This window comes from Ictalurus punctatus, chromosome 15, assembly GCF_001660625.3.
Source record: "Ictalurus punctatus breed USDA103 chromosome 15, Coco_2.0, whole genome shotgun sequence".
Taxonomy (NCBI): Eukaryota; Metazoa; Chordata; class Actinopteri; order Siluriformes; family Ictaluridae; genus Ictalurus; species Ictalurus punctatus.
Genome location: NC_030430.2, coordinates 3,460,123 through 3,475,000, shown reverse-complemented (window position 1 = coordinate 3,475,000; position 14,878 = coordinate 3,460,123). Strand labels below are relative to the sequence as shown.

The following is a 14,878-nucleotide window of genomic DNA, read 5'->3' as shown; positions in this document are numbered from 1 at the left end:
AATAAATTACAGAAGTTACACTGCAGGCGCACAAATACAGCATATAATGACAATAAACTTAAATTAAACTAAACCTTTTAAGCAACTTGCACCAGTTTCCCCTGCCCCTTACACACAGTGGAGCATTTTGGATATAATCATAAGTTTGTCCTCGTGCATGAGTTTGATCTCCGCAGTGTTTAAAATGCCCCCCTCTGCCTTAGAGGACTTGGAGGTTACACACTTTTTCCTCAGTCACGTGACGATTTCTCCTCCGTCTGATGGAGACTGAGGTCGTGTTGGGAATAAAAGGTAACGCTGACAGAAAGTAAACTGAAGAAAGTCATTATCGGTGACTCTGGGTGTTTGTTTATGCTAGCGTGCGTATGATGTCATGCACCGTCGTGGCTTATAGGTCCGGTTAGTAAAAAAAAACGCTAGTGATATATTTGAGATGATATTACCTTTCTAAAATCCACACACTAGACGGTAGTGCAGAGTGCATAGTGTAAGTGTACAGTACGTCATTTGGGACACAACTTTAGTATTTACTCACTGAAGAGTAACGTAATGAGTAAATCTCCCCCGTGCTGTGCGCAGAAAAACTAATCCATAATGAGATTCGTTGACAACGATTTTCATAATCGATTATCGATTAGTTGTTGCAGCTCTACACCTGATAAGTGCATTAATGAGCCATTGTACAGGTGTTCCTGTTAAAGTGAACTAATCTGGCACACCAAGTGACTTTAGAATCCCTAAAAGGGTGGAAAAAAAGAGCAGTAAATTAGGTTTTTTTTACTTTTATGTGTACTCTCTCCCTAAAAAACTGCTTTGTGAAACTGACTATTGTTAAAACTGCTATGGAAATAATTTTAATTGAATAGTAATGTAAATACTAAAGCTATTATTTTCACCTACAATCTTAGTCATGTTTTTTTTTTCTATTTTGTATAGTTTGTGTTCTTGTTTGTGGTGGTTGCTACTGCTGGAAGAAAAAGAAACATAAAAAGTAAGTGCGATTTTCTTAAAAAATAAACAAATAAAAATAAATTTAAAAATAAAAGCTTGACTAAAAATCATATGACATGCTCACTGTTTTGATGTTTTTTTAAAATCTGGCATGAACACTAACCTGATTTTATGCACTTATGTTCTTTGTTCTTTTCCAAAACATGCACACACCATGCTCAGTGGCACATGAAGAACACTAAATATAGTTCCCTTCACTAATATTGGCACCCTTGCTAAATATGAGCAAAAAAGGCTGTAAAAAATTGTCTTTATTGCTTAATCATTTGATCTTTTGTTTAAAAAAAATCATACAAATACTCTGAGACTCCCATGAGAGCTCATGGATATCAAGCAATTGCAAACAAAACACAGGTTTATTAAAAAAAAACCTTTGTTAAATGTAGGTGTACAACAATTACTGGCACCCCTATGAATTCATATGAGAATAATGTTTTAACTGTTTTTTAATTGTTTTTAATTTTTTAATTTTAATTGTTCAACCATGACTTCCTGTTTCATAGGCGTATAAATATGAGGGGACACACAGGCCAAATTCCCTTAGTCATTCATAACAATGGGTAAGACCAAGGAATATAGCTGTGATGTGCTGCAAAAGGTTGTTGATCCTCACAATATAGGAAGTGTCTATAAGAAAATAGCACAAGCATTGAAAATGCCCATGCGGTTTAGACATTAATGGCTGTGTGTTTAGTTATTTTGAGGGGACAGCAAATTTACAAAAGATTCAAAATGTTTTCCAAACCCGAAGACGATTCTGTAGTTCTCCACGATTTAGAGGAATCTTCACAAAAAAGCATGTACTGACTGAGACCCATACACAATCCAGAGTCTCTCCAGCAATGAAAATTTGATCAAGATTGGGATGAGACAACTTGCTTTACGGTATTGAATAACCTTAGCATTTACAGTATCTCGCAAAAGTGAGTACACCCCTCACATTTTTGTAAACATTTGATTATATCTTTTAATGTGACAACACTCAAGAAATGACACTTTGCTACAATGTAAAGTAGTGAGTGTACAGATTGTGTAACAGTGTAAATTTGCTGTCACTTCAAAATAACTCAACACACAGCCATTAATGTCTAAACCGCTGGCAACAAAAGTGAGTACACCCCTAAGTGAAAATGTCCAAAGTGGGCCCAAAGTGTCAATATTTTGTGTGGCCACCATTATTTTCCAGCACTGCCTTAACCCTCTTGGGGTTGGAGTTCACCACAGCTTCACAGGTTGCCACTGGAGTCCTCTTCCACTCCTCCATGATGACATCACGGAGCTGGTGGATGTTAGAGACCTTGTGCTCCTCCACCTTCCATTTGAGGATGCCCCACAGATGCTCAATAGGGTTTAGTCCATCACCTTCACCCTCAGCTTCTTTAGCAAGGCAGTGGTCGTCTTGGAGGTCATGCTGAAATACTGCCCTGCGGCCCAGTCTCTGAAGGGAGGGGATCATGCTCTGCTTCAGTATGTCACAGTACATGTTGGCATTCATGTTTCCCCCAATGAACTGTAGCTCCCTAGTGCCGGCAGCACTCATGCAGCCCCAGACCATGACACTCCCACCACCATGCTTGACTGTAGGCAAGACACACTTGTCTTCGTACTCCTCACCTGGTTGCAGCCAAACACGCTTGACACCATCTGAGCCAAATAAGTTTATCTTGGTTCCAGTAATCCATGTCCTTAGTCTGCTTGTCTTCAGCAAACTGTTTGCAGGCTTTCTTGTGCATCATCTTTAGAAGAGGCTTCCTTCTGGGATGACAGCCATGCAGACCAATTTGATTCAGTGTGCGACGTATGGTCTGAGCACTGACAGGCTGACCCCTCACCCCTTCAACCTCTGCAGCAATGCTGGCAGCACTCATACATCTATTCATCGAGGGAACCATGAATGCCAACATGTACTGTGACATACTGAAGCAGAGCATGATCCGTATGCAGTATTCCAGCATGATAACGACCCAAAACACACCTCCAAGATGACCACTGCCTTGCTAAAGAAGCTGAGGGTGAAGGTGATGGACTGGCCAAGGATGTCTCTAGACCTAAACCCTATTGAGCATCTGTGGTGCATCCTCAAACGGAAGGTGGAGGAGCACAAGCTCTCTAACATCCACCAGCTCCGTGATGTCATCATGGAGGAGTGGAAGAGGACTCCAACGGCAACCTGTGAAGCTCTGGTGAACTCCATGCCCAAGAGGGTTAAGGCAGTGCTGGAAAATAATGGTGGCCACACAAAATATTGACACTTTGGGCCCAATTTGGACATTTTCACTTAGGGGTGTACTCACTTTTGTTGCCAGCGGTTTAGACATTGATGGCTGTGTGTTGAGTTATTTTTAAGTGACAGCAAATTCACACTGTTACACAAGCTGTACACTCACTACTTTACATTGTAGCAAAGTGTCATTTCTTCAGTGTTGTCACATGAAAAGATATAATCAAATGTTTACAAAAATGTGAGGGGTGTACTCACTTTTGTGAGATACTGTATCTACAAAGAAAATATATGGTGGCTAACCGTCAAGGGAAGTCCCACAACGCCATTGAATCACCGGATTAACTTTACGTCCTATAAAGGAAGCCAGCTTACCGGCAAGAAGGGGAGAAACAGCAAAGCTCAGTGTTCTCCTCTTGGATTGTACAAACAATCACTTTTTCATATTGCCTTGCCTGTTCTTGCCTGTGATCATTTTCGTCACATTGAGGAATTATTGGAAGTTTTGGATTATTTTCCTTAGGGACTGAGTCACAGAACATCCGTGCTTCTCATGAGCTCCCGGACTCAGGCATGTTATCGGTGAGGCCGTCCCTGGACCTTTACCAACAATTCAAACGCACGCACAATTTTGTATATTGTGTATAATTTGCTGTTCCCTGTATTTTCTTTAACTTTTTGTATAATACACTTTAGGTTTTGGCAGAGCTACTGGTAGCAAGGTTTTTCTTTCTTGAGTGTATACGGTATCTCACAAAAGTGAGTACACCCCTCACATTTTTGTAAATATTTGATTATATCTTTTAATGTGACAACACTCAAGAAATGACACTTTGCTACAATGTAAAGTAGTGAGTGTACAGCTTGTGTAACAGTGTAAATTTGCTGTCCCCTTAAAACAACTCAACACACAGCCATTAATGTCTAAACCGCTGGCAACAAAAGTGAGTACACCCCTAAGTGAAAATGTCCAAATTGGGCCCAATTAGCCATTTTCCCTCCCAGGTGTCATGTGACTTGTTAGTGTTACAAGGTCTCAGGTGTGCATTAAGAGCAGGTGTGTTAAATTTGGTGTCATCGCCCTCACACTCCCTCATACTGGTCACTAGAAGTTCAACATGGCACTTCATGGCAAAGAACTCTCTGAGGATCTGATAGAAAGAATTTTGCTCAACATAAAGATGGCCTAGGCTATAGGAAGATTGCCAAGGCCCTGACACTGAGCTGCAGCACGGTGGCCAAGACCATACAGCGGTTTAACAGGACAGGCTCCACTCAGAACAGGCCTTGCCATGGCCGACCAAAGAAGTTGAGTGCACGTGTGATGCCTACAAATGTATTGTCACAATTGTTAAATTGTTTTGTGTATTGGCCTGTATAAAAGGAACAATTAGAATGTATTTTTGCAATGGATTTGAGTGGTGTTCTTGAGGATGCAATTGCTTGATTGTGCCACAATGGGAGGTGTTCGTTTGTGTGAGCGCTAGTAGGGCTGCGCCATGCTTCCGCTTCTCAGACAGAGAACAGCTTGCTGAGCAATCAGAAGTAACATCTCCTGTGTCTGATTTTCCTTACAAAACAGGTTAGTAGTGTGTATTATTTTGCTGCAATACATTTCTAAGGACTTTTAAAGCCTTAATTATGTTGTTCCGACAACGTTTTATGTGTAAAACTGTGGTTTATTCAGTTGAGAGACCTTGAATTGAAGTGTAGCTAGATCCCTTGTAAAAAGTGTAAGCGACATGGCAGTCTTCCCATGCCGACATTTATTTTGTTTGGTCATTGCTCCTGGACATGTGCACCTTATAAGTTTATAAAGTACAGTTATTTCAATAGTTGTGTGTATATATAGTTGTAATGTGTTGGTAAGGTTAAAGAGACTGAGGTATTTGTATAATGTAGGCCTCTGTATTGTTTTTGTATTTTGTATTTAAAAATGTACTAAAAGTGTGGAACAAGCAGGCTAAACAGTATTAAAGCTACTGGATGGATATGATTTTGGAGCTGATAAGAGCAGTAACTATGAGTCATAGTACCAGTTAAGACTGGGATAGGTGATGTATTTCTGTTAAACTTAACAACAAATTTGTACATTTATATAATTTGTAAACTATATTATTGTCAAAGTGGTTTGAATGAAGAAGGGAAAAAAAGATATATTCTGTTTAATAAAGACAGAACAGCTTGCTGAGCAATCACAAGTAACATCTCCTGTGTCTGATTTTCCTGTACAAAACAGGACACAATATCTGTTCACAGGTTACTCATGCTTGAGGCCTGTAACAGAAATTTGGGGGCACCACTGGGATCGGCATCTGGCGAGAGTTGGTGCTGATCCTTTAACCAACGAACCAGGCAGATGTCGCAGGACCAGTACGGTGGAGTGGCAGGCGTGCAACTGAGGCAACTACGGGAACAGAGATTGTGAGGGAACCCCAGCTGGAGGAATGCAGTTTTGCTTGCTCAAGGTGACTGGACTCTGAGTCATTGCTGGCCAAGGGACACGGCATGGAGGACGTTGAAAGAAAAGAACTGACCTGGAAGGTAAAGAAGAGTCTTCACACGCTGACAGTGGAGGAACTCTTTCAGGTTGCTGAGAACATCACACCGGTACCAGATCTTGATTCTTCAAGTGTAATCCATGGTGATGAGGAAAGTTGTTTTGATTATATATGCCCTTATATGTTCTCACTTGCTCTCCTTGAAAGATGCTATTACTAAACTCATTGCTATTCATGTTACTGAAGTCAGTCAGCCTACAGTATTAGGGGATGATGCTATTACACTGACAACAACACTCACACAGGCTGTAGCAGCTCCACAGGGTACTGTAGAGAGTAATATTACAGACACATTTCCTGTAGAGCCACAAGCAGTTGAGTACAAAAAGCTAATGGTTAACTATGACGCTTTGGGTAGGAAGCTAGCTGAGTTTCAGATAACACAACCAGCACAACACACACCTACCTCTACTGCCACACAGCCACCACACTCTAGACACACAACTAGACCTCATAGCCACCCCAACACCCCAACCTCACAAGACCCAAAACACTGTACACCTGACAAGGTAGTCTCCCTGAGAGACCTATCATTCCTCCAACGCAGAGAATTTAAAGTACATAGAGGTCAAGTTGGAGACAATCAGCAGACATCAGCTACCATGGATTATGCAAGCAGATTGATGAGGGACTCAAGGCAGGCCATACAGAGGGGGAGGTAATCCAAGGTGTTCTCCGCATCCTCAAACCAGGACAGTTTAAGGATATGTTGATTAACAAGGACGACTTGACTCTCTCTGAGCTTAAAAGCTTCATGCATTCTCATCTTAGTGAAAAGAGCATAGTGAGTTATTTCAGGATCTAATGAGCACCAAGCAACATGAGCTTGAGAGTCCCCAGCAGTTCCTCTACAGAATGATAGGACTGAAACAGAAAGTCGTGTTTGCATCCAGACAGGATAGTATGGACATTGAGTATGAGCAGCTCACAATCCAGAATGTGTTTCTGCGCACCATCCATCAGGGTCTTCTCCCCAAGTACAGTGACATTCGTAATGAAGTCAAGCCTCTCCTGTCTGATTACACTGTTTCAGATGAAACACTGATAAGACAAGTTAACAAAGTGTCTAGTGAGGAGAGTGAGAGACAGCGAAGACTGGGACATTGTCCACGACAGAAGGTAACCCATGCTCACAGTGCTCAACTGGAGCCTGATATAGACAGTGAGAAACTACCTGATTACAAAGCAAAGAATAAAATTAAAGTCATAGAGGAACTGAGTGCGAAGGTTGATGCTTTGACTAAAATGGTGGAGTGTCTCACAGCCCTCAAGACACCCGAACAAACTTGTCAATGTACCCATACCAAGCAAAGGGTCAAACAAACAGCAAAACAGTATGGCTGCCCTAAGTGTGTTGAAAGGGGTGCTAGCTCTTATTTCACATGTGGGGAGGCAGGTCAAAGGGCAGTAGGATGTCTCAAACGGGGTCAAACAAGGAACATCATTCAGCCCTCTGCTGACGCTCACTCACTAAGCAGTAGCAGACAGCAGTACCCCACAAAGCTAGAGATGCAAACAGATGAACCCGCCCATGTAAAAACCAGCTGTGTGAATCCCCCATTAACAAACAAAGAGACTGAAGCTAATGAAAGAGTGGCTCAGCTAGTGGGAAAGAAATGTAAAATAAAGTGCTATATTCACAGCTATGTGGTGGATTGTTTGTTGGACTCTGGTGACCAAGTAAGCATCCTCGACCGCAAGTGGGTAAAGACATACCTTACTGACCACAAGCTGCGACCACTGGCTGAACTTATAGGACAAAAGGCTCTCAGTGTGCTAGCTGTGAATTGTCAACCGTTGCCACATGATGGTTGGGTGGGAGTGATGGTGAGTTTTCAAAACAACAGCGACCCAAACCTAGCAATACAAGTGCCCTTCCTGATGAGTAGTGTGCCCATGAGCTGCCCTCTGATTGGTTTTAATGTGGTTGAACAGCTGATACTGGGACCAAAGGAAAGCACAGATCTCATACCAACCATTGTAAGTCTTATTTGTGGTGCCATGGACCTACAGGATGACAAAGCCACTTCGTTAGTCAACTTCATCCATGCAAAAAGTCACCAGTAATGATGTCAGCCAGACTCGACTGAAAGTGGGACTGCAGGATGTGGTCATTCCAGCTGGTCAGGTCAGACACATTAAGTATAAAATACCATCCACACTTGACATATCCAACCCACTTGTGCTCTTTGAACCCAGTGAGAGTAACACGCAGTTACAACAAATGGATATCGGCGACAGCCTTCTAGAGATTTGTCAGGCTAGAGGCCCTTTTGTAAGAGTCCCCATTGGCAACCACACCAAACACGACGTGACCTTGTTCTGTAAAACTGCCCTTGGGAGCATTGAGCCAATATGCAGAATTATACCGACTGATGAGATGAACCAGACTGAGATAAGCGTTGCTCAGGGGGGCAACAGGGACGAACACCCTGATAGTCAGCAGGACAAACGGGAGAGAGTGGCACAGGAATGGGACCCACCAGTTGATGTTAACCACTTAACTGAGGATCAGGCGAAGATTGTAAAGAAAATGTTGCGAGAATAGTCCAGGGCATTTGCACAAGACGACAATGACGTGGGGTGTATACCTGGCCTGGAAATGTCCATTACCCTCAAGGACAGTACTCCAATCCAAAAATCATATACTTCTATCCCAAAACCCCTTTATAAAGAGGTAAAGGAGTACATTGAGGATCTTCTGGTTAGAGGGTGGATTGTGAAGTCTAAATCTCCTTACTCAGCACCAGTAGTCTGTGTGCGGAAGAAAGATGGGACGCTCAGACTCTGTATTGATTATCGGCTCTTGAATCAACGCACTGTTCCAGACCGACACCCTTTGCCGAGAATCCAAGATCTCACAGATACTTTGGGTGGGTACAGTTGGTTATCCATCCTAGACCAAGGGAAGGCGTACCATTAGGGGTTCATTGCAGAGGGGTCGCGCCACTTGACTGCATTCATCACCCCCTGGGGTCTTTACGAGTGGGTACAAATCCCCTTCAGACTAACAAATGCACCCGCTGTGTTTCAACGCAGTATGGAAGAAATGCTTGCTCCCCTTCGAGATGAGTGTTGTATTCCATATTTGGATGATATACTGTGCTACACCAGAACATGCGAGGACCATGTTGAAGGGCTGAGAAAGGTCCTGAGAGCCCTACAGAATCATGGAGTCAAACTCAGGCCAACAAAATGTGACCTGTTTAAATGAGATGTGAGATATGTTGGTCGTTTGGTTTCAGCCGAGCGTGTGCGCATTGATCCTAAGGACCTGGAGGCAGTGTATGATCTGAAGAATGAAGCACCTGCCACTGTTGGAGATGTGCGGAGAGTCATGGGCTTTTTGAGTTACTACCGTTCATATGTCCAAGATTTCTCCAAACTGGCAACACCCATCTACGAACTCCTGCAACCAAAGAGAAACAAAGAAGAGCAGCCTCACGGGAGACATGGGGGACAGAGAGGAAAGGGTGCACAGTTTCCATCTAAAACCCCAGTTGAATGGACTGAGAAACATCAGGAGACACTGTGCAAGTTGATTGACATGCTGGTGAACCCCCCTGTCCTCGCTTATCCAGACTTCGAGCTTCATTTTGTGCTCCACACGGATGCGTCCGATAAAGGACTTGGAGCTGTCCTTTACCAGAGTCAGGGTGGGAAGCTGAGAGTAATTGGATATGGCTCAAGGACCCTTACACCTGCTGAAAAGAATTACAGGTTCCACTCAGGCAAACTAGAGTTTCTCGCCCTAAAGTGGGCAGTCTGCGAGAAATTCAGGGATTACTTGTTTTACGCCCCACATTTTACCATCTACACGGTCAATAATCCCTTGACGTATGTCATGAGTATTGCTAAGTTAAATGCAGTTGGCTACAGGTGGGTGGCAGAACTATCATATTTTAGATTTGACATTCGTTACCGACCCGGCAAAGTAAATGTTGATGCAGATACTCTTTCAAGATGCCCCCTCGACGTCAACAGATATGTCACTGAGTGCACAAAGGAACTCCCCAGAGAAGCTGTCACTGCCACATGGGAAGGCTGTGGAGCAGGCAAGCGTGGAGATGTTGCCTGGGTTGCTGCCTTGGCTCTAACACAGAGTGACCAACTTGAACCTAGCAGCTGAGAAGTCGTGCCGCCTATTGATTTGGCTGAACTACAAAAAGCTCAGAGAACAGACCTAGTGATAGGTGAAATTTTGAAAATGAAAGAGTCAAACAAAACACTCACAGATGAAATGAAACGCAGTGTGAGGGGCAGTGCCAGGAAAATGATGCATGAATGGACAAAGTTTCACATTGAAGATGGGGTTCTCTACCGTAAGACAGCGGAGAGACGTCAGCTAGTCTTAACTGTCGCCTTTAAGTAACTAGTTCTCAAGAACCTACATGATAACATGGGCCATGTCGGAGCAGAAAGGGTCCTCGGTTTGGCAAGGCAAAGATTCTATTGGCCCTACATGAGGCGAGAGATCGAATCTTATGTCACCAGACATATGCATAAAACAAAAGAAGCCAGTGACAAACACACAAGCCCCAATGTCTAGTATAACCACAAGTTTGCCCATGGAGCTCATCTCCATAGATTACTTACACCTAGAACTGAGCAGAGGAGGCTACCAATACATCCTAGTTGTGGTAGACCACTTTACTAGGTATGCACAGGCCTACCCAAGCCGCAATAAGAGTGGGAAAACAGCAGCGGAGAAGATTTTCAACGATTATATTCCCAGGTTTGGCTACCCATCAAAGCTGCACCACGACCAAGGGCGCGAGTTTGAGAATGAACTCTTTTGGACACTACAACAACTGAGCAGAGTGGGACACTCACGGACAACCCCCTATCACCCCCAGGGTAATCCAGCTGAGCGGTTCAATCGCACTGTGCTGCAGATGCTGAGGACCCTAGGTGAGAAACAAAAGGAAAGGTAGAAGGATTATCTTCCTCAGGTTATCCATGCATACAATTGTACACGCCACGAAGCAACTGGGTACTCACCTTTCTTCCTGCTTTTTGGTCGACATCCATGTTTACCTATAGATCTGCTATTCAGAATGACAACCAGTGAGCTACCACAGACAGCAAGAAGGTATGCTGAAAAGTGGGCAGAACGGATGACCGAAGCTTACCGGATAGCATCAGAAAACCGCAAAAAGTTAAGCGCTCGTGGTAAGAAATAATGTGATCAACACACAAAAGGAGTAGTGTTGCAACCAGGAAATTGAGTGCTGGAACGAAACTTGAGTGAAAGGGGTGGTCCTGGAAGTATTATTGTCAAAGTGGTTTGAATGAAGAAGGGAAAAAAAGATATATTCTGTTTAATAAAGACAGAGAACAGCTTGCTGAGCAATCACAAGTAACATCTCCTGTGTCTGATTTTCCTGTACAAAACAGGACACAATATCTGTTCACAGGTTACTCATGCTTGAGGCCTGTAACAGAAATTTGGGGGCACCGCTGGGATCGGCATCTGACGAGAGTTGGTGCTGATCCTTTAACCAACGAACCAGGCAGATGTCGCAGGACCGGTACGGTGGAGTGGCAGGCGTGCAACTGAGGCAACTATGGGAACAGAGAGGAAATTGAGTGCTGGAACGAAACTTGAGTGAAAGGGGTGGTCCTGGAAAGTTAAGGTCATATTGGGAAAACACTATCTATGTTGTGAAAGAACAGATCAATGACAGTCCAGTCTACAGAGTGGCCTCAGAAATGGATGGCAGCAAATCACGAGTCTTGCATCGCAATCTGTTGCATCTCGTTAGTGACCTCCCTGTTGACCTACTGGCAGCAGAAAAAGAGACTTAGACATCACCAGAGAAGAAGAAAAGACCAAAAACCAGTGAGACTGGTTCAGATGATGACGAAAGCTGCACCTACGATGAACTAAGATATAACCTGAGAAGTGGAAACGGAAAGAATGTTACACCTACCTGTGAACCTACCCGTGTTCCCTTCAGGAATTCAGCTCCTGCTGAGTCCAGTCGAACAATTATCTATGGAGAATACGTGAGGGACGGAGGAACAAAGCACATGGGAAAGACATTCACAAAAGTAACAAGAGAACAAAGAGAGACTGAATCAGAACAGGGTGGTAGACACCAAAATGATGAACCTAACAGTGACAGTGAAGAGGGGGGACCTGCAAAAGTGAGAGAGTCAGAGATCAGCCATGTACTGGCCATGGGGAGTGAAAGTGAAGCTGAGCAGTTCCGTCCAGAAGAGTCACAAGTTGGGCCTGACCTGACCCCTGACCCTGATGAACACACACTCAGAAGGTCCACTAGAGATAGGCGGCCAGCAACACTATTTACTTACAATACATTAGGTCAGCCTTCTCGACATTCATTAGTCAATAGTTCAGACGTTTATGAAACACCAAACATGGCACTTTGGGGCATGCAACCATATCACCTGACACCTAACCCTTTTCAAGTGTCATATCATGTTCCATCTTCCTATGCTCCACACCCTTACACCATTCCAGTATGTCATAACAGGCTAGGTCGGCGTCATATCCAGAGGCTGTCTTTGGGAAATAGACATATGAGTGCTGCTGGCATTGCTGCAGAGGTTGAAGGGGTGGGGGGTCAACCTGTCAGTGCTCAGACCATACGCTGCACACTGCATCAAAATGGTCATGAAGGAATCCTCTTCTAAAGATGATGCACAAGAAAGCCCACAAACAGTTTGCTGAAGACAAGCAGACTAAGGACATGGATTACTGGAACCATGTCCTGTGGTCTGATGAGACCAAGATAAACTTATTTGGTTCAGATGGTGTCAAGTGTGTGTGACGGCAACCAGGTGAGGAGTACAAAGACAAGCGTCTTGCCTACAGTCAAGCATGGTGGTGGGAGTGTCAGGGTCTGGGGCTGCATGAGTGCTGCCATCACTGGGGAGCTACAGTTCATTGAGGGAACCATGAATGCCAACATGTACTGTGACATACTGAAGCAGACCATGATCCCCTCCCTTTGGAGGGACTGGGCCGCAGGGCAGTATTCCAGCATGACAACAACCCCAAACACACCTCCAAGATGACCACTGCCTTGCTAAAGAAGCTGAGAGTGAAGGTGATGGACTGGCCAAGCATGTCTCTAGACCTAAACCCTATTGAGCATCTGTGGGGCATCCTCAAACGGAAGGTGGAGGAGCACAAGGTCTCTAACATCCACCAACTCCGTGATGTCGTCATGGAGGAGTGGAAGAGGACTCCAGTGGCAACCTGTGAACCTCTGGTCAACTCCATGGCCAAGAGGGCTAAGGCAGTGCTGGAAAATAATGTTGGCCACACAAAATATTGACACTTTGGACATTTTCACTTAGGGGTGTACTCACTTTTGTTGCCAGTGGTTTAGACATTAATGGCTTTGTGTTGAGTTTATGGTGCTAAAGAGGTTCGGCTTTGAGGATGGACTGATATCATGCATCCGTTTATTATATATGGAACCGCAAGCTTCCATATATACCAACGATGCTAAATCTGACTATTTTACTTTGTCATGGGGTATGCCCAAGGGATGTCCTCTGTCTCCCTTACTTTTTGCCATAGCCATTGAGCCTCTCTCGACGCTTAGAACTCTTCCTGTATTTCAGGGTATAATCCGCAAATGGAATTGAACATAAACTAGCCCTATATATAGCCTATATATCCCTACACATATTAAATGACTTTGGGAAATTTTCCGGGTATAAACTGAACCTGCAAAAGAGTGAATGCATCCTCATAAACCAATCTGGCCAAAAAAATAAAACCGATTGAAATACCTTTTCATTTGGAGGATTCAAAATTCAAATATCTCGGAATTAATGTCACCTGTTCATTTTCTGCATTAATGGCGAATTTTACACCCTTAATTTCATACATGAAGTCAGCCTTTCAAAGATGGGCAGCTCAACCATTATCCCCTCTTGGTAGAATAAACACGGTAAAAATGAACATTCTTCCAAAATTCCTCTACCTTTTCCAGTCCATCCCTTTGTTTTTACCCAAATCTTTCTTCAAGAATATAGACCAATTAATCTCCTCTTTTATATGGGCAGGAAAAACACCCAGGGCTTCCAAATTTTCACTTCAAAAGAGTCGACTTAATGGTGGCCTCTCATTGCCCAATTTCATGTATTATTATTGGGCGGCTAATATTCAGAAACTGGTGCTCTGGGTGCAGGCCCCCTCTCTTCCATGGTGCCACTTAGAAGCAAAGTCTTGTCACAATTACTAAGCAAGTGTGTAAAAAAAACCTCAATGTTCAAACTAGGCTTGCTGGGAAGTCGGTGTTCCCGGTGTTACACGGTGTTTGGCCACACACCGATTACATCTCTTACCCACCGTGGCACCGCCCCCACTGTCGTTTTGCTTTTTTATAGTAATAAAAATCATTTAGTTCAGTTAGAGAATGGTCGCTACAATTAAACACGTCAGCTCAATTCAGCATGACATGAATGAGTCCGAGTCGCAGCACATATCAGATTTCATTTATCACGTAACGAGAGTGAGGCGAGCGGACTGACAAGACGATGGTGGAATATTTGGTTTCGAAAGTTCTATGTTTAATATAAGCGCGTTTTTCATTTAACTGTTTTGTTGTGTTTTTCATAAAGAATAATAATGAACCCAACATTTAAGCAATTGCTTAAATTAACGTGGGAAATTTTCCTCAAACATAAATGCTATCAGTTCAGTGTTGAAACAAAAGAGTTTAAAGGTCTAAATCTAAGGAATCACAAATAAGTCATAAAAGTCTAAATGGGGGCTACAAGGATGAAGGAGCTCAGGCACGTGGTTAGAAGGACAATGTGACTGTGAACCTTTGCGCTTATGAGATATTTTCAAAGTGTCTCCTGGTTTTTGCTCTTTATTTTATCCAGATATCACCTGTGATTCACCATCTGTCCCAAATGTGGTTATCAGTGGAAGCTCACCTTACGGATATGGTGTCTCAGTCCAAATCTTGTGTAATGAAGGCTACAGAATAGAGGGGTCAAATTAGTTGACCTGTACGGAAAATGGATGGACTCCACTTCCTCCAAAGTGCAACAGTAAGATTAATTTTAAGATTAATCTTAAGATCTTTTTCAATGA

General features: G+C 43.4%; 1 protein-coding gene across 1 annotated transcript in view; it reads left to right on the top strand.

The window, feature by feature from the left end:
- Window positions 1-5,740, top strand: part of LOC108262103 (complement receptor type 1) — a 60,847-nt gene extending 55,107 nt beyond the window's left edge. Inside the window, exons 23-24 of the mRNA XM_053686478.1 lie at window positions 937-991; window positions 5,472-5,740. Of these exons, the coding sequence (XP_053542453.1) occupies window positions 937-991; window positions 5,472-5,634 (218 nt within the window). The 3' untranslated portion in view covers window positions 5,635-5,740. The remainder of the gene's footprint in view (window positions 1-936; window positions 992-5,471) is intronic.
- The last annotated feature ends 9,138 nt before the right edge of the window (window positions 5,741-14,878 follow it).